We start from the raw sequence: 18,535 nt of genomic DNA, 5'->3' as shown, positions 1-18,535 counted from the left end.
TGCTTGTGACCCCATGTCGTGCTATGGCAGTGGCTGCTCCCCTGACAGCGGATAACAGTAAAGGTAATAGTGACCGTAAATGACATCTGCTCCACCTGCTCCCTAGTCATCACACGCAGCAGGAGAGGGAGTTCATCTAGGGTCACAGCTCCAAGGCCCAGACAACTCTGATCACCCTGTCCTCATGCACAGAGCTGACAGCTTAGCTCTGTGCTTTGCTGGGCTAGTGGTGCAAAACCACCTAGAGCACAGAGCGTGAATCAGACCCCCCTTACACCTCACTACAATCCTCACTGTGAAGTCAATGCTAAAAAGGAAATTCTACAAACACATCAAATCTTTCTTCCTTTTATTTAATGTAAAAAAAATGCAGCTGAATCTGATGTTATAGAAGACATGTGGTGACAAAACTTCTTAAACACACTTTCAGAACATGTACAGCTGGTGTAATGTGACCTGCAGCCTGTAAAATAATTTACACTCTTCATGAAATCTTCCGATGCTTTCATTGTGAAGACATTAGAAAAAAAAAACCTAAACAATATTTTCCACACAATTATTGACTGCAACCCCCTCTCCCACCCACAGAAAACCTATACATTTCAACCCCATGTTGTCATCACACACACAAAAATGTCACACATGCTTTCATGGTACTTGGAGTCCCATATTCCCACAAGCACAGTGGGTAATCAAAAACTTCGCATTGACAGACTCACCAGACAAACCATCAGTGGCAGTCTCATCCTTCACCCACGAGCTCGTCTTAAACCTGAGAGCTCTCCGCCACTGCTGGCTGCCAGTCCCCGGCCCTCCTCCCTGCTGTCACTGGTTCAGAGCCGGTCTCTCTGTAGAGATGCAGGTACTTCCTGTGTGGGACGCAGGCACTTCCTGTGTGGGACGCAGGCACTTCCTGTGCTGGCCCTGCAGTCCCAGCAGGACATCAGGCCAGTGGGTAGAGGTGCAGGATGTGGATGTCCGGGCTGCTGAACTCTGGGTCCTGCCTCTCCAGGGGGATCTCCTCGGACTGAAAGTCCCGCCGCAGCAGCTGGCCGACGCAAACGGGGGAACATTAGTGAGGGAGGGGTGAGCGCCGACAGTACCTCATGCACTCTAATCATACACAGCGACACATGCTACACTATTGCATCTCTATAGAAGTAGGCCCAAGAGATGGGCCTACTTCTCAATGTACAATGGCGGCAACATCTACACCTCTGGTTTAGGAAAGAAAAAATGTGAAGGAGAACCTTCACCTGTCCCTCAGAACTGTTAATTGTTTAAGCATTTAAGAGTTTTGTCTTTCAGTATTCAGCTCTGTCAGTAATTGAGCTCATTTCACATCGAACATACCTAACCAACTGTTTCATGGTTACTTGTCTGTTTTTAATTGTCTGAGTGAGCCAGCTATTGGCTAAAGAGCCTCAACTGCCTAATCAGGCCTATTAAATACAGGTATGTGGCTTCAGCAATAGGTTTAGCTGTGTTCCTCATTTGTGAATTTTAACATTATTGTTTTTGTAAGTTTTACTCCTTCTGTTATTCTACTTTTATGGGAAGTGTCAGTGAGCTTCTTCACAGAAAACTCTTGCAGTAAGAAAAAAAACACCAGCAAGATGCAGGAGTTCACTACTAGTTAACAGCAGTAGGAAAGAGGTACACAGGTATATATAAAAAACAAAAAGAACAGACTCGCTGTGTCACTTTCTCTCTCAAAAGTGGGATGTTCCGGTGTCTTTCTGCATTGAAAGGTTGGGGGGGGGGGGTCATCCTGTGCTCACCTCAAAAAACTGCTTCTCCACCTCAGGGTTGTTGCCCATGGTGCGCTGCTCATAGCAACAGATCACGCAGGTCCCTGGCCCGGCCAGATCCTTCAGCGTCTTCACCAGCGGCTTCACAGACTACGACAATAAAGGCAGGCCTGGTTACCACAAGGGACTGGACTCATGACTGGAAGACTGTAGACTCAAAAATAAAACGGAGCTGCAGAGAACCCCTTGACTAAGACATGCAGTTGTACAAACTGCAAAAGAGAAGAAAACAGAGAAAATTCACAAATTTTTCCTGAAGGGGAAAACTCGGCAAACAGACTTGAGGCCAAAATTTGTCAAAAATGTTTGGTTGGCATCCTGCCAAATGTGCCCTGACGTGTGAAGTGAGAGGTAGAAACTGAACAGAACTTCTCAATTAAAGACATATTATATCTGTTTAAAATAAATGTACTGTGTGTTGTCTCATTTAATAACCGTGGATTGAAGTCACGCTTATTATTACATCACCAGGAAGGCAGCCAAACTCGAAAGTGTTTTTTAGGGACCATATGGACCATGTGAAACACCATATGTAAAAATGTGAGCCCTGTATGTTTATAAACTCTATAAGCTCTGTATGTTGTCCATGATAAGTGCACATGCTAAGATAAAAGAAACCAAGGATAAGTTCTATTAAGCCCCGAAATGCTGATTGCAATGAACTCAGGGACACGGTACACTGATGGTAGTTTAAAAGCCAGAATGAGTGGTACACCACCTCCTCATAGTAAATGCAATCCGCCATCAGAATGAAATCCGGAGGAGGTAAAAACTCCGTAACATCTTCACCCCTGTAAAGTAAAAGAGATTTTTTTGGGCAACCATCAATGCGTCAACGTTGCTTTTTATTGACCTTCTATACGTGTCTATCATTTAAAAGGATTAAGAAAACGCGTCAAAAACGCAACCCAGAAGCGATAAAACAGCGTAGACTGAGTACAAACCATTTCAATACCTTGGCTACGATTGAGCCACTGCTGACCAAGGCTTGATTGTCCCGGATGTTCATTTGCAGGAGATGCTGCAAGTCTTCCAGGTCCGTAACGTTGACATGTGCTCTGCAGCGTAATCAGAGAACACAGGAGACTGATTGAGTGGCAGTGGGACAAAGTCATTCTGGTATTGGTATTTTGTCTGCAATACCAATGTTAGACCAAAGTTAGATTTCGCTCAAAATGAGCTACTCACCAGAAAGAAATGTAGATAGCTAGTACTACATCTCAGAGTAGGATCTCACACTATGACCACCCAAAACACAGAACTTAGAAAGTAAGTGTCGTAGCTATTTTAGCTAGCTAGCGTTCGCTGTTTTGGGCGATTATTTAAGTTATTATTGGCCTCGATTGCTAGCTACTTTCCTAACTAGCTTACGAGCTAGTTACTCACCCCAGCGTCGCTGCCATGAGTCCCACGACTCCTGTCCCAGCTCCTAGTTCCAAGATATTTTTGTTGGCCCATTTACTTATTCCACCTTGAATATCGTAGAACTGTTTTGTCTCTAAATATTTAGAAAGGACGATTGCCGCATCCCACACCACGCAGCCTACGTCTCCCTTGCTACACTGTTTTATTTGTAAGCAGGAACCATCGTTCTTCTCAATCTCTCTAACGAAATAATTTTCATCTCCCGAATCTTCTAACAGCGCCGCCATCTTCTATCCTTACCCCGATTCTTGGGAGACCATTACTTTATGACCGGAAGGGGGCGCCTCTCTCCCTCTCTGTTCATGTGTAATCAGCCTCCTGACAGTTAGCGAAGCAGCTAACATGCTAACTACCATTTTAACTAATTGAACAGTCAGTGTATGTACGTAATCATATCAGTAATCATGTGTGTAAGATAATAGTTCAGAGCTCAAATTATTTTTCAGTATAACGGTAATAATAAAACTCGAACAACTACAACAAAATGTCCACATAATGCGTATTGTCATTAAATATTTAATACTAATATTTAATACTTTCCCTAACGGCGGGAAAGCTCGAGCTCAGCAGCAGGCTCGCGACCTACCCAGATAGCGAGCCCTTTAAGAGGATCTTTGATTTAAATGGTTAAAAATATAATTCCACATTTACATTATTCACCCCCAGTCGTTACCACATTTAATCTAAATTGTCGAACCGTCAATTATCGCTAAACATGTATCGCAGCAGCACGGAGGAGGTGACAACAAGTGACAGCCCAGACTCTGGGCAAAGCTCTACTTCGCTTTTGGATCGTCAGGGCGTATCTGGCGTTTCGACGACGCCAGGACTGGTGTCATGGACCTCGTCATCTTCGCTACCTGGCCCTAACACTAATGTCAGCAGTAATCCAACACCAATCTCAGCACCTGTCAGTGCAGCTATGGACTCGAGAGGTAAGGTCCTACTGAGGTATCACACGTTTCCATAGTAATATGCCTGCTCTTTACAGGTTGTATCATATTCAAGCCTCTCTGTTTGTTTGAGACTCCTGCCAGGGTGACCGCAGCTCCAGTGTGGGCAGAACGAGCGCATCCGTCCTTGCCTCTGCTCTAAGCAGCTCCTCTTTTCGAAACATGGGGACCCCGGGGGTGCGCAGAACCCCCGGCTGCCGTGGGGCTGGTGCCTCACACCATGCACGCACTCCGCAGACCGAAAACACCGGTAACTTATTTCATGACTAATTTGGATAAACGAGCATCAGTCAGCTCATTCATTCAGTACAGTACTGCTCTGCACGCAGTAGAAGTTGCAAAAAAAAATGTATTTGTCATAATGACAAAGTATGCTCTTGCTGCAGCGTGTCAGCTTTGTTTTAATTTCTGTGAGCCTGACAGCTGTCCATCTCCTCTGCAGTGACCACCTGCTCCTCCGCAACCTCCTGCACCGTTGCCTCGGTAATCGTGGCAGTGGTGGAGGGGCGTGGCCTTGCCCGCGGCGAGATTGGCATGGCAAGCATTGACCTGAATTGCCCGGAGCTCGTGCTCTCTCAGTTCGCAGACACTGGGACCTACACCAAGGTAGACAGCAGACAATCTGGCCATGTGCATTCATCACCTTCCTCAAAGCCAAGACATCAGCAAGGCATCACATTAGATCAGGTTCCCCTTATCGATTAAATGTCCAGAAGTGGAACAAATGAGGAAAAAGAATGAATCCCAGTTAATTGAGTGTTCAATAACATGGGAAAGAGGAGTGGACAGTTCAGAAAAGGAGATATATGGCACATCACAGTCCAGATTTAAGCGTCCTGCATTTCTTGTCAGCAGGTTATCACAAGGCTGCACATCCTGTGTCCCCTGGAGATTCTGATGCCTGACACAGCCAGCGAAAAGGGAAAAGGGACCAAACTCTTCACCCTCATAACTGAGAACTTCCAGGTGGTACAGGGTGAATGAGAGAAACCCACAAGAAAGTGTGGAGGGGTTTCCCTTGTCAGGAAGATTATTAATGACTACCATTATCAGACAGCTAAGGTCAGCTGTCCAGTGCACTGGACTGAACGTCAGGTTGTAAGTCCTCATAGTGTGCAATTACTTTTTTGTCAATGTTCCAGAGTGTGGCCTTCACTGCCATCCAAAGGAAGTATTTCAATGAGAGAAAAGGGATGGAGTATATTCAGCAGCTGTGTGCTCCAGAGTTTGGCACTGTTCTCATGGAGGTGCAAGCTAAGTATGCCACAGGATAGGAAAATCATCTGAGCGCCCACTTTATAGCCATGCATTTGGAGTACTAATAAGAAGGCACATTTATGTTTTGTTGCTGGTTAGCTTGTTATATTCAGATGTTTCCATGATGAGACGTGCTCCATTTGTTTGTTGACGTGTCCCTGCTTAGGTACTACTGCCTGGCCGGGGCAGCTGCTCTGCTGAAGTATTTTGAGTTCGTCCAGAACTCGGTCTATGCCCCCAAGTCACTCAAAGTGAGTTTTAAAGGCAGCGAGCAGACAGCCATGATTGACTCCACCTCCGCCCGCAACCTGGAGCTGGTGGTCAACAACAGGGACTCGAGGTGAGGTCTCTGTCCCTCTGACAGAGGGACAGGACAGTAAAAGAAGCAACAGCTATAAATGTAACAAATGAAATTCAGTCAATGAATCAATAACTTAAATTTGGGAGATAACTGCAAATAGAAAACTTGGTATTTTAAGAGCTTTGTCCCCAAAGCTTTTCCAGCTTTTCCTTATTTTATATACTATATACACATATTATATTTTCCCTTATTGTATGTATTATTTTTCCTCTTTTGGTTGGTGAATGGTTCAGAATTTTGTTGTGATTAGACCCTTATATAATGGGTGGTCAACCACAACAAACGGACGTGTCAGCTGGGCAGTTCAAGGACAGGCTTAAACTCAGCTGCATGCAGGAGCATTAAATTCAGTCTGCTGAATGGGCTCGGAGACTGACAACCAGACAAATTTCCTGACTCAGTGCAGCAGGCAGCACAATGTGATGACTCTTTAAAATGCTCTTAGAGTGTTTCTCATGAAGAACCCAGAAGAGGCCTCCTGCTTTCTTTCCCACTCTCCCACCCAGGAGGACAGTCTCTGGTGCAGCACTGTATTCATTCCCCAGTAAAACAGTGATCCTATAAAAGTTCCCACTCAAGAGATGTATGTAGAATATTTCTGTTAAACTGTGTAGAGTGGTGTGTAATAATAACATAATAACAATATGTTGAAGAAGGAAACAAATCAAAGTTGAGAAGCTGTAGCGAAGGTTAGTTTCATCCTGTCTTAAATCAATCTGTTTTGTTGGCAGGTGACTATGGTGTATCGAGGAGGTAAATAGGATGTTTGCATGATTTTGATTCTTTTGATAAAATATTCCCCTTGGTGGCCCTTAAACATGTGGCCATTTCTTGGCTTCTCTTGCATACTGAAATATATGTGTAGATTTAAAATGGTAATGGAAAGGAATTCTGGGATTACATTGTAAATATAGGGTCTTAAAATGGGAGAAATGCTTAAGGTCTTAAAGCTTGTGTGAATGCCTTCTTTTGTTATGTTTCCTCACTGCTGAGACCGCAATTAAGTCATCAGTCTGCCTGTAATTCCAGTTTCATTTACTTTAAATATCACTTATCTGAACATTCCTCTTGAGTTTAAAGCCCAGTGTTTTGCCTCTTCTAGAGAGTGGTTTAGCTATCATGATTCAAAAATGACAACAGCAGGCAAGTTCCCTGTCCAAACTAGTTTTTATTGATTCACATTTATAAAGACATTTGATTTTGTAGTGGATGATTTATAAATACTGTACATTCTATGCACCCACAGAAGTATGTCAAAATATGTTATCATCCTCTTTGGATCTTTATAAAAATTTCCAGTGGTACAGAATAATGTACAGGAGGCTTAGGCTATTTTACTTCAGTATCTGTCGTCATTTTACAAAACATTACCTTAGAGTCAACCAACAGATGTTTTTTATGTCTTTGTGGAGGCTGGTACCAGGCATAAGATGTAACAAAGTAGCTTGTGTAGTCTGACACAAACAAATGAAGTCTACTGAGAGAGTGGCCACATGGAAACATGGTTTAGTGGTAGCCTTGAACTCTAAATAAACTTGTGGGGTGATGCCGCTTGTGGCAAAAGCAATATTCAGCTATTTGAATGAGTTAGTAAGAGTCATGTTAGTTGATATGTAAAAGAGTGAAGAATAATCTGACTTTTGGTGTCCATTCAAGAGCCATATAGGAGAACACGAAGATCCTACATTATTTAATATTCCATTTTTGTGTTATTCAAGATGCTGTTTACAGATCTCTCTCTCAGTGAGACATTAATTAAGAAAAATGAACTCAAACAGTGTTTGGATTAAAAGGAGGGTGATGGATCGATCCAATATTTAGAGTTAAGGGAAATACAATGTGCAAAATGCAGTATTCATAACACATGTTATCTTTACCCTCCAAGAAGCTCATCATAATTACACTGTTTCACCGATGGCCCAAGAGCACCAGATAAATGAGGCACAAATTTTACTTTTAAACTGATAATTGCTCTAGATGGTTATTTTTATTAATTAGCCAAAAGACTGAAACCCAATTGCAGGTGATTAAATCCTTTTACTAAACTGTATCTCTTGTGATTGTGGTGTTATTCTCAGCTCATGAGAGTAATTAAATGATGAGCTTCAGTTCATTTTAGTAAAATCGTTGCTCATTACAAAGTGAGCATTGTGAAATTAGAGGTAAATCATCTTATAATTACATATCGGAACACATTACACAGAGCAATGAGCAAACTCCATCGTCTGGACATTGTTTACACTGTCAACATGCTGTTGTTATGGATACTGATAATGAACAGTCTACCAGCATGGTCAAATAATCAGTGGATGCTGAACAATTTCGTGATGTGATGGAAAAAATAACTGGAGCTAAAAAGATTAGATGAAAAAGCACAACACTAAGTGACACTAAAACTTTAGGAAATATTTGGGTAGGTATGTTTTGGAATAGTGCTTGTGTATTTGGTGTGAGGGGAAATGGCCCAAATTGTTTAGTGTGACCTGGCTTCCCTTAGTTATCAATGTCAATATCAATATCAACCGCAGACCTATTTTTGCAAGTGTCGATACTGATTTACCAAGATTAAGTACTTTGTATGTGTGAGTAACCTGGCATTACAGTAGGCATTTTTCAATACCTTTCTGTACAGCTTGATTTACGTGTGTGTGTGTATGTGTGCGTGTGTCTGTGTGAGACAGGAGTGAGCATACTCTGTTGGGGGTACTGAACTACACTAAGACCGCAGGTGGAGGGCGTCGGCTGCGCTCCAATATCCTGGAGCCCCTGGTGGACGTGGACACCATCAACATACGGCTGGATGCAGTGCAGGAGCTGCTGCAGGAGGAGGAGCTGTTCTTCGGCGTGAAGAACGGTGAGCCCCTTCTGGCCACACACGGTGAAGCACATCGTCAAGTTTCACAGGCGCAATGCAGGTGAAGGAGACCTTTCCAGGGCACAGGAGTCACACCCTGCATGAGAAAGCCAAGTGGCAACTCATGTTGCTCCGGTCACCCAGACCTTTACTTTACCAAACGTTTGTGCGAGTGGCATTTTCTGCATTCTTCCTCATTCTGGTACTCTTGCAATCTTGAATCAAAAAACTGACTTGTGGCCTTCCTGGTCTCTTTCTTACTGTCTGTCTGCGGTGTATACTTTCTGGAACAGTGATTGCACGCTTTCTGGACACAGACCAGCTACTCTCCGTTCTGGTGCAGATTCCCAAGCAGGAAACGGTATGAAATTGAGAATATCCTGATTTTGCTATCCCTGAATGTGTCTGCCAACAGTTATGGAATAGAAGAGAAAGCAGGAGAGTGTGGTATAAAGCATCCTGCATCTACACTCTTACTGACATGGATTAAATACATTAGCATATTGACAGAACATTGACTTTGCCCATTGAAAGTCTGCGTGGCTTACAGTTTCAGTAGTTTCTTTGTCATTTTGATGTAGGTTCAAGTGGCAGAGACGAAGATCCTGCATGTGATTCAGCTGAAGCACACGCTGGAGTTAGTGACACCACTGAAGGTGAGAGTGGGAATGCCTCTGAGTCAGCTTTTCAAGTTCAGAAGATGCATGCCACTCTGGCCATTTTTGGCAAATGCGTGATAATCGAAATTGTAATTAAATTTTAGTGACGTCAGCTGCGTTCCACAAAATTATGTTGGTGGATGCTCTGCCCACAGAAGTGAACAGTCCAACAGCTTTTCTGAAACTCCCCCCAAAAAAACTGATAAAATGAAAGGCAGCACCTCAGAAGCATTTCTCAGAAAACACAGGATGGAGCCCTGGTTTTGAGTTTTGGATTTTGGTGGTACAAGCATTAGCCTATAACATGTTTGAATACAGCTAATTAATCTCTGATGAAAGACATATTTTGCGTGCAAAATTGGAACTTAAATGTGCAAATGGTGGGGGGGAATTATACTGTGGGAAATCACTTTTGTGTACTATTCTCTTCGCTGGAGCCTCAAACTGAGGTCATTGTGGAAGGATGCTGGTGTACTCATTACTCCATCACGCTCCCCTGAAAAAAACCATAAAATATTTATGCATGGGTTTTCACTGTGTGTAAACTAGAAGCTGTGCATATTGACCTAGATATGTCTGCCAAGCCCGTGAATGACAGCACCCCATAAAATGGTGTGGAACCCCTGTGAGTGAGTGGCAATTAATGCTGTTGACTGTGTGTGGACAGGCAGCCCTAAAGAACTGCCAGACTGCCCTGCTGAAAGCCTACTGCAGCTCCCTGGAGGACAGCAGGTAAAAGGGCACAGCAGCCTGGGAAGCTACAGCATCCTTTGTTTGACATTGTTGACATCCCTGGCTGAGAATTGTGCATCTGTTTATTCAAAGTGAGCCCCTACCTCCACAGTAACCATCAACCGGTTAAATGACAGGCCACCAAATGATCTCAAACAGTGGATCATTTACCCCTCTAATCACAAGAGCGCAATACCCCCTGCTTTAAAACAAACCTTAAATCAGGCATTGTTGCGATTGCTGTAGAGATGGGAGATCTCTCTAACAGCCTGCCAAGGATCTCCCCTGGTAGTCTCGCCTGTCTTTCTCAGGTTTGACAGCATTCTGCAGCAAATCAAAACGGTTGTAAATGATGACGTATGCTACACCAAGGGCAGCCTCAGCCTGCGTACACAGAAGTGTTATGCTGTGCGGCCCAACATAAACGAGTTCCTCGACATCGCTCGCCGCGCCTACACCGAGATGGTGGATGACATTGCAGGTGTGGCCATAATGACAACACAAACTCCCTGTGTGTTCACATACAACATTTAAACACAAGGGCTGTTAGCGTTTCACAAAGTAGGCCAATGAGGTGCAGGGACATGAGTTGTTGGTGTGACTCGCAGGGCTGGTCGGCCAGTTGGGAGAGAAATACGGCCTGCCCTTGCGGACCAGCTTCAGCACGGCACGGGGCTTCTTCATCCAGATGAAGCTGGAGGGCATCGCCCTGCCTGACGGACAGCTCCCCGCAGAGTTCATGAAGGTGAATACACTCCTCTGACGGGACTCTGATGTTATGAGGCTGCAGGGCTGCAGGGCTCCAGAAAGCAGGCCCCTGAGAGGAAATAATTATGTTCAGGCGGTAAAGTTGCCGGCTGTTTCCAGGAAGGCCCCCTTTGATGAAATAAGTGACCCTGATGTTTATTGCATTTGATGATGAGTGGTGTGGTGGGATGCTGTATACCCTCATGCTGACTTTCTGGAGATCTGAGGCCATTTCTGTCTCTTCCCAGAGTATACTTGGCTGGCTGCTCAGTGCACAAAACTAGGTCTTTTCCACTCAGATCTGAGGTCTCTGTTTACTGGGCTGACTTCAAAGTCTGAAGCCTTCTCACCGACCCACAAGCTGACTGTCTATATAGTAAAGCACAGCAGCCATCTTCCCATGGTGAAGAACAGTACAGTTTGCACCAATTGCCTTGATGCTTGAAGCCATACTATATGACAATGAAGCACTCTCCTATTTTTGTGCCTCTCAGAACTGTAGTAGAATAGTTGCGCCTACCAATCCATCCCTATAACATTTTGCAATGTCTTGTGGATGCTGATTGGCTGTGGCCGACGATATTACCCCAGGTGACCAAGCATAAGAACAACTACAGCTTTACCACGGCGGACCTGATCAAGATGAACGACCGTTGTGATGAGGCCCTGAGGGAGATCTTCCACATGTCCTATGTGTGAGTGAAAGGATTTTCAACATTGCCACAACATTGCAAGAACATGGGGAGGGTAACATGCATTGAGTGTATTAGCTAAGCTGTTTCACTTCTCTTTTGTGGTATTCACAACGGAACAAAAAGCCACCCAGTATCTAAGCCCCAATAAAATATTCATTCAACACAACCTATTTCTCAGTATTTGTGCACAGCACACAGTATGTGTGAAATATTCTTTACCTTTAATGGTAGCTTTTCTTTGACACGATTCTAGGGTTAAATGAATAAATAAGCACGGATAAAGTGCTATAAAGAGTTTTGATTTTATAATATTTACATCCTGTATCTCAGTGACGTTGCAGCAGCAGTGTATAGAGCCTGCAGCTTGGCCTCTGGCTACTGTTGCCACCACTTCCCTGTCCCCTGGGGAAGGCCTATTCAGAGTTTGGTGGGTGGCACAGAGCTTGTGAACCTCCACTCTTCCCCCCTCAGGGTGGTCTGTCAGCTGCTGGCCACGATCCACGAGCACGTTCACTGCCTCTACAAGCTGTCCGATGCTGTCTCCATGCTGGACATGCTGCTGTCACTCGCCAATGCCTGCACCATCTCCGACTACGGCAAGTCACACCACATACATACCCCTGATTACATAACACAGGCTGCAGGGGGATCATGTTCAAGATGTCAGACAGCTGTCGTGAAAAGTCACCCTGAATGATAGTGGGTAATTATATTCTCTGAACATTGGATGGGACCTCACCAGAAGCTCATGGTTATACTTGCAATGTGACGCTCTTGATTTTCCAAGTCATCGCTGTCCAAAATGATTGATTATCCATTGAACAGTGTGTCTCAGGAGAGATTAATGCTTAGTGCTCTAAAAATAAAGAACCTTGTTCTATTCAGCACTCAAAAAGACTGGACATCCCGATTTTCTTTCAAACCCCATCTGTTTCAAACCCAAGCCTAAAAACCCGCAAAAACAGAGACACAATCAATCAAAGTTCTCTTGAAAGCAGACCGTAGCTGAGACAGAAACACTAAGCTCTCATGGTATTGTTTAGCTTTTAACCCACATTACTGAAGGCCTCTGAGGACTTAATAGAGAACATCTGCAAAAAAATGAATGGAGTTGTAAGGACTTCCTGTAGTTAGAGAGGCATTGCATAACCCGAGGAGCCCCCACGCTCCCGTTTCCCAGGGATAACAGCTGTAGCTGTGAGGCGGCAGAGTGTTCCCAGGTCTAATTATACTTTGACAGCTTCAGCCCACAGTTTTCGTCCAACATGGTGTTCCCCTGCCTGCTCATCCACTCCTGAGATTCAGCCTCGGTGCCGAAACTGCACGGACTGAGGTGCTGAGGCAAGACCCTTTGAGTGGGGGAGGGGGAGGGGGGGTACTGTAACCAGCCGCTGGAGACGCCCGTTCGGCAAGTACATGGCGTTCTCGCGTCATTGAGAGAAGGCTGTTGTGTCAGCGGAGCCTCCCTCCCTGACTGACAGAGAAGCAGCCGTGTAGTGGGGTGGCCCCATCAGCCCCAGCCGCTCGGCACCCAGCTGTTTGGATGTATCTCCTCTCCTGCAGGAGGGGGGTGGTACCAGCTCTTTCCCAGCAGGGTATTTGTCTCAGATTTCCCCTCTTGCATAACCGTTGCGTGTTCCATCAAATTACAGCCTTCTGTGCACCAGTGAAAGGCTTCCCCCTAACCTCGGCCATGCTGCTGATGATAGTCATCACGTCTTGTGTCTTTGTGCAGTGGGAATCTTCTTTTTTAATCAAAAAGAAAAATGCCGATCCCTTTCTCAATGAGGAAAAATAGAGGGATTCAATTACTAACAGGCAAAATTACAATGAGGCTGCTCCACCCTTCTGATTACAAACCTGATACACTTACAGCTCTTTAGATTATTGTTTATGAGGATAAAATGACCGTCTGAACCACAACCCTCATATGAGCACACTGTGTATTATAATTAGGGGGCTGCTGTGATTAAACTCCGGCTGAGATGGAGAGTCATGGAGCAGATGCATCAATACTGGTGGGGCTCACTAGGAAAGCTGTGATTGTTCTTGTGTTGTATTGTTGTTCACGCTCTTGCAGTGCGGCCAGAGTTTACTGACACGCTGGCGATCAAACAGGGGCGACACCCTATCCTGGAGAGGATCTCTGGGCGGCAGCCTGTCTCCAACAACAGCTACATCGCCGAGGGAAGCAACTTCATCATCATCACTGGACCCAACATGAGTGGCAAATCCACCTACCTCAAGCAGGTGGCGCTGTGCCAGATCATGGCTCAGATAGGTGGGTGGGTCTGCTACAAAGTGCTTAAAAACTGAAAGAATAGGCTCCCTGAAAAGGGGTTTGTGCTGCTATGTTTTGGATGGCATCCTCTTATAACATCATATCTGGGCCCCAGTTCCTATTACTTAAGGTTTTTAACTTTTGATTTTGTGATGTTGATATATCAGTCATGCAAAGGCTTTATAATATATGCGTCACTGACGAAGAGCACCTTGAATTTTTTATGACTTGCCCGACAATTTAGTTTTGCATTGACACTAGGCATTAGTACAATGCATTTTAATACATTTTAGTCTTTTTTACATAACTGAGAGAATCAGAAACCAAATAACAGTGAGCCAAGCTGAATTTCTGCAGGACCAGAAAACGACTGATTGCAAAGTCGGTGTAAATGGCAGACCACTATCAGAGCTGACTCATGGTATGCCATCAATACCCTCCTGTAGTCATCAGGCCTCCTATTTGCTTTCGCCAAGCGATTTCTCCGAAATCAGCTGAGGTTCTGGATGGTTTAACGAGCTAACAGGAAGAACAAAGCACAAAAGTGTACATGCAAAATGGGTTAGCTCTATTTTTCCATTCCCCATTGAAGTGCTACATCCATGAACTGAAAGTATATAGGTCATATGTTGGCTATATATTACAATATAATATATAACCAGTGTATGTAATATAATATATTATAATATATGCTGCTTATATGTTCTGTGTGCCTGTGATAGCCAGCTCACAGGCTGGAAGCTGTTCTCATCATGGCCCTCATCTCTCCCAGGCTCCTTTCTTCCCGCCGAATATGCCTCTTTCCGCATCGCTGACCAGATCTTCACCAGGATCGGGGTGGACGACGACTTCGAGACCAACTCCTCTACATTCATGGTGGAAATGAAAGAGGTGCTTAGGCGTTCTACCCACCGTTTAATGCAATTTGTCAAAACAAAGACATTAGCAAACAAAAGTACACATATTATTACATAATATGTTATGTCTTTTCATACTTTCAGACAGAAGAGTCACTTTTCATATTTTCATATATAAATGACATTTTTACACCCCTTTACACATTTTTATATGTGTGTACTCTCCTACTTGTCAGTCCAACAAGAAATTGTTGCTTTTCTGGCCTGTAGACATACATACATACACTATATGGACAAAGGTATTTGGCCACACCTGTTTTTCAGGGTTTGGGCTAGGCCCCTTATCTCCAGTGAAGGGCAATCTTAATGCTTCAGCATACCAAGACATTTTGGACAATGCTATGCTTCCAGCTTTGTGGCAACAGTTTGGGGAAGGCCCTTTTCTATTCCAACATGACTGTGCCCCAGTGCACAAAGCAAGGACTATAAAGACATGGTTTGATGAGTTCAGTGTGGAAGAACTTGACTGGCCCGCACAGAGCCCTGACCTCAACCCCATCGTGCACCTTTGGGATGAACTGGAACGGAGATTGCAAGCTAAGCCTTCTCGTTCAATATCAGTGCCTGACCTCATAAATGCTCTACAGAATGAATGGGCACAAATTCCCAAATCCTGTGGAAAGCCTTCCAAGAAGAGTGGAAGCTGTTATAGCCGCAAAAGGGGGACCAACTCATATTAAAGTATATGTATTTGAATATAATGTCATTACAATGTAATGGTCAGGCATCCGAATACTTTTGTCCATATAGTGTACATATTTTACTTTATGTGGAAATATGTTGACAGCATATAACACATTTTATTTTATGCCTAATTATGGTCATAATTCCAACAAGGTCTCTGTCTTGTCTCTTTTAATCTGAGACAGTCTTAGATTCGTTTTCCTGTCAGTGTAGTTTGAGTACACAGCAAATCGGCTCAGCAAATTCGTGTCTGTGTTCATTTCTGTGTGCAATGTTCTGTGTACATTTCCTCAGGTGTCTTACATAACTCACAATGTGAGTGACAGGTCCCTCATCATCATCGATGAGCTGGGGCGGGGCACCAGTGCGGAGGAGGGTATCGGCATCTGTCACGCTGTCTGCGAGTTCCTCCTCAAATTCCGGGTACAGAGCGCAGCCTTTTAATCTGTTTTACACAAACACTCTGCAGAGTTAATCCAGTTCTCCGTGTATTTGGTCTTATATTCTGAATGGGACAAATTGTATTTCGTAACTTAGATTCTGTGTATGTCTCTTTATGGGGATGAGTATTTTTTTAATCATTTTTTACCACTGTACAGATCCTTAAATTGCCCTTAATGATAGTCAGGAATGGCATGAATTATTGTGGCACCCTGATGGTGGGCAGTCCCTAAATGGGCACATCTCAGTAGAGTCTCCATGAACACTAAAAGCACACATAAGAATGCTTCTAATTTAAAAACGGCCTTTGTGTGAGGAGATATTATTTTTTTATTCATTGATGAAGGTAAAAGCTGAATTATAGTGGTCATCTCAGACACTGCACTTCCACATGATTGGTTAAAAGCAGGAGAAACTGCACAAGAAAGTCACCCAGACTTATCCCAAACCCATCCGCCATGCAGCACTTCCTTGCCACTCTCAGTGGAAGTGCACTTATCAGAAACAAAGTGATTTTAACCTCATGGTTCACGCCTCTCTGTTCGCATTTTTCACTCAGAGCTCTTTATGTGAGCTGGCTAGAGGGAGGCCCTTATGCCCTGTTCTATTCAGGTCTGCTCGGTGTGGTCTTGCTACTGCTTCTGCTCCTCCCTGCCGGTCCCTTAGGCATTCACTTTGTTCGCCACCCACTTCCTGGAGCTGTGCCAGCTGGAGACGCTCTACCCCAATGTTGAGAACCTGCACATGGAGGTCCAGCATACCCGCGCTGCTGAGTCCAGCTCGGAGAAAGTGGTCTACACGTACCTCCTGAGCCGGGGTTGCTCAGAGCAGAGGAACTATGGTACCACCAGCCCATTATGGACACACTGTCTGATCAGCTAGTGCAGCACATTCTCCACACTGCTCTAACACATTGAGAGAACGTTGCACATCATCTCAGGCTGTTCGCATTTAAGGAGGCTGCTTCAACACTAACATAGATGGCCTGACTGTGTGTATGTGTTATCAACATCATGATGCTGTTCATTTCTGGCTGTGAGGGCATTTAATGTAGCATATAAATTGCAGGCCTGAAGGCAGCAGAGATGACGGCATTACCACCATCGGTAATCCAAGAGGCAAAAGCGATAGCCTCCAGAGTCAGCCAACAGTTGTGGGTAGGCTATCCCTAACTTGCTCATTCTGATTTGTACAGCTGTTCACCCTGATTTGAATAACTGCTCACACTGATTTGAATAACTGCCGGTCCTGATTTCAATAGCTGGTGCTGGAAAACTCCTCAGGGTTAAGGATTCTTAACTGTGACTATTGACAGTATGATTTTTCCTTTTCTCTTTAGACTTTGGATATTTACAGGCTTACTTGAAGATATTACATCATGCAGATTGGAAAAGTTTTCTTCTTTCCAAAATTAGTGCAGTTACACTGCAATTACAGAGTTGGCAATATTGCATATGAATATTTAAACCACTTATGCTAAGTTAGATTTGGTGAAATAATTCTCTCAAGTCCGCCCTATCACTGAGCCAAAAAATGTTATGCAAGGGCTGCATGTGTCTAGACATGCTATCTAAATTTGTTGGAGCGTTTTTTGACATACATGAACTGCAGCGGTTTCATCTATTTTAATAGTTGCTACAGTGGAGGTTGATATAATATTTATTGAAAATGACTGTTGCTTATCTTGCCAAATGTCCTTCTTGTTAAAAGGATAGGATTTCTTGACAGTGAAATTGACAGAATTCCTTTTTAAATTGTAACATTTTTTAAAGTATGGGGCATGTCAGAGAACAAACATGCAAATTTACCAAGATTCACTGTATGTACTGTAGTATGAAATTCTGTGCAATGGGCATTATTTTTGTGTAACTGAATTTGCACATTGGACAGAATACTAAAAAATCTCAAATTACAACCTGAAAAGACCTGTCCACTCTCTTTGAAAATGCACAGAGGATGCTCTGAGGATTTATGACGCGAAATGTTTCAAGTAATGTCTTCACTGAAAATGTTATTATATTATATTATATTATACATACATAAAAAGGAGGGAGAGTGTCTGTCTGTGACATACCTCGCTGTCCACCATGAGACCTTCCGCTGATGTCTTTCCTCTCTGTGTCTCTGCTTGTTTGTTCCTGCCTCCCCCTCTCCTGCTCCCAGGCCCAGCAGCACAGTGACCCGGACACACTCCGCCAGCGGGCGGTGTACCGTATGGCCACTCGCCTCCTGCAGACGGCCAGGAACTCCCGCCTGGACCCCGGCAGCCTCCGCATCTACCTGAAGGGCCTGAGGAGGCAGTACGAGGCCGAGCTCCGGGCCGCCGAGGCCACTGCGTCCATGGACACAGAGGAGTGAGCCGGAGCGGGGACGCGGGGACGGGCCACCTGCCAGGGCATTAAGAGCTGTTGTTGTTTTGGAAGGCAGTGGTTGAGCGAGGGCCTGGCCAAGACTCGGCTTGTTTGCTAATGCTTTGATTGGTAATAGACGTAATAAGTTCCAAGATGTCTGTTCTGAGTACGTTACTGGGTTACAGGGTCATCGCAAGAGCATGTGCGTCACTTACTAGAGTAAGTGCTTTCAGTTGGTTTGAACTCAGAAGACAATTTCCAAATTTAGGAACTGATACCAAGCAAGATCTCTTAGGAGGGGGAAGTTATCTTGTGGTTGTTTCCGCACCTTGAGATAACAGTTAAAATGAATGCAAATATGTATTAT

The 18,535-nt window shown here is 44.3% G+C and overlaps 2 protein-coding genes across 2 annotated transcripts; one reads left to right on the top strand and one right to left on the bottom strand.

Moving 5' to 3' along the window:
• Positions 1 to 463: 463 nt before the first annotated feature.
• On the bottom strand, positions 464 to 3,481 carry vcpkmt (valosin containing protein lysine (K) methyltransferase). Its single transcript, XM_036542944.1, has 5 exons — positions 3,198 to 3,481; positions 2,756 to 2,869; positions 2,530 to 2,602; positions 1,782 to 1,901; positions 464 to 1,048 (listed from the first exon to the last, which is right to left on the bottom strand). Exons 1-5 carry the CDS (start codon positions 3,461 to 3,463, stop codon positions 944 to 946), a joined length of 678 nt encoding a protein of 225 aa, XP_036398837.1. The 5' UTR covers positions 3,464 to 3,481; the 3' UTR covers positions 464 to 943.
• A 470-nt stretch (positions 3,482 to 3,951) lies between these two features.
• msh4 (mutS homolog 4) lies at positions 3,952 to 18,175 on the top strand. Its single transcript, XM_036541506.1, has 20 exons — positions 3,952 to 4,030; positions 4,263 to 4,439; positions 4,632 to 4,795; positions 5,045 to 5,155; positions 5,332 to 5,447; positions 5,613 to 5,786; positions 8,489 to 8,661; positions 8,955 to 9,022; positions 9,243 to 9,317; positions 9,988 to 10,052; positions 10,364 to 10,533; positions 10,661 to 10,797; positions 11,391 to 11,494; positions 11,966 to 12,090; positions 13,575 to 13,775; positions 14,548 to 14,666; positions 15,671 to 15,799; positions 16,484 to 16,658; positions 16,886 to 16,974; positions 17,981 to 18,175. The coding sequence occupies exons 1-20, from the start codon at positions 3,952 to 3,954 to the stop codon at positions 18,173 to 18,175; spliced, it is 2,646 nt and encodes an 881-aa protein (XP_036397399.1).
• The last annotated feature ends 360 nt before the right edge of the window (positions 18,176 to 18,535 follow it).

The sequence above is a fragment of the Megalops cyprinoides genome, chromosome 12, assembly GCF_013368585.1.
Source record: "Megalops cyprinoides isolate fMegCyp1 chromosome 12, fMegCyp1.pri, whole genome shotgun sequence".
NCBI lineage: Eukaryota > Metazoa > Chordata > Actinopteri > Elopiformes > Megalopidae > Megalops > Megalops cyprinoides.
Note: the sequence above shows the minus strand (reverse complement) of the source record. Positions and strands in the feature narration are given on the sequence as shown.

Bases quoted from the DNA above. Each gene is read 5' to 3' on its own strand.
- vcpkmt (XM_036542944.1), bottom strand. From the start codon at position 3,463: ATGGCGGCGCTGTTAGAAGATTCGGGAGATGAAAATTATTTCGTTAGA. The intron at 2,603-2,755 runs GTTTGTACTCAG...TTTACTTTACAG, and splicing joins GTAGCCAAGGTATTGAAATG to GGGTGAAGATGTTACGGAGT. The intron at 1,902-2,529 runs GTGGTGTACCAC...TTATTGTCGTAG, and splicing joins ATTGCATTTACTATGAGGAG to TCTGTGAAGCCGCTGGTGAA.
- msh4 (XM_036541506.1), top strand. From the start codon at position 3,952: ATGTATCGCAGCAGCACGGAGGAGGTGACAACAAGTGACAGCCCAGAC. The intron at 4,031-4,262 runs GTCAGGGCGTAT...TGTTTGTTTGAG, and splicing joins CTCTACTTCGCTTTTGGATC to ACTCCTGCCAGGGTGACCGC. The intron at 10,053-10,363 runs GTAAAAGGGCAC...TGTCTTTCTCAG, and splicing joins AGCTCCCTGGAGGACAGCAG to GTTTGACAGCATTCTGCAGC.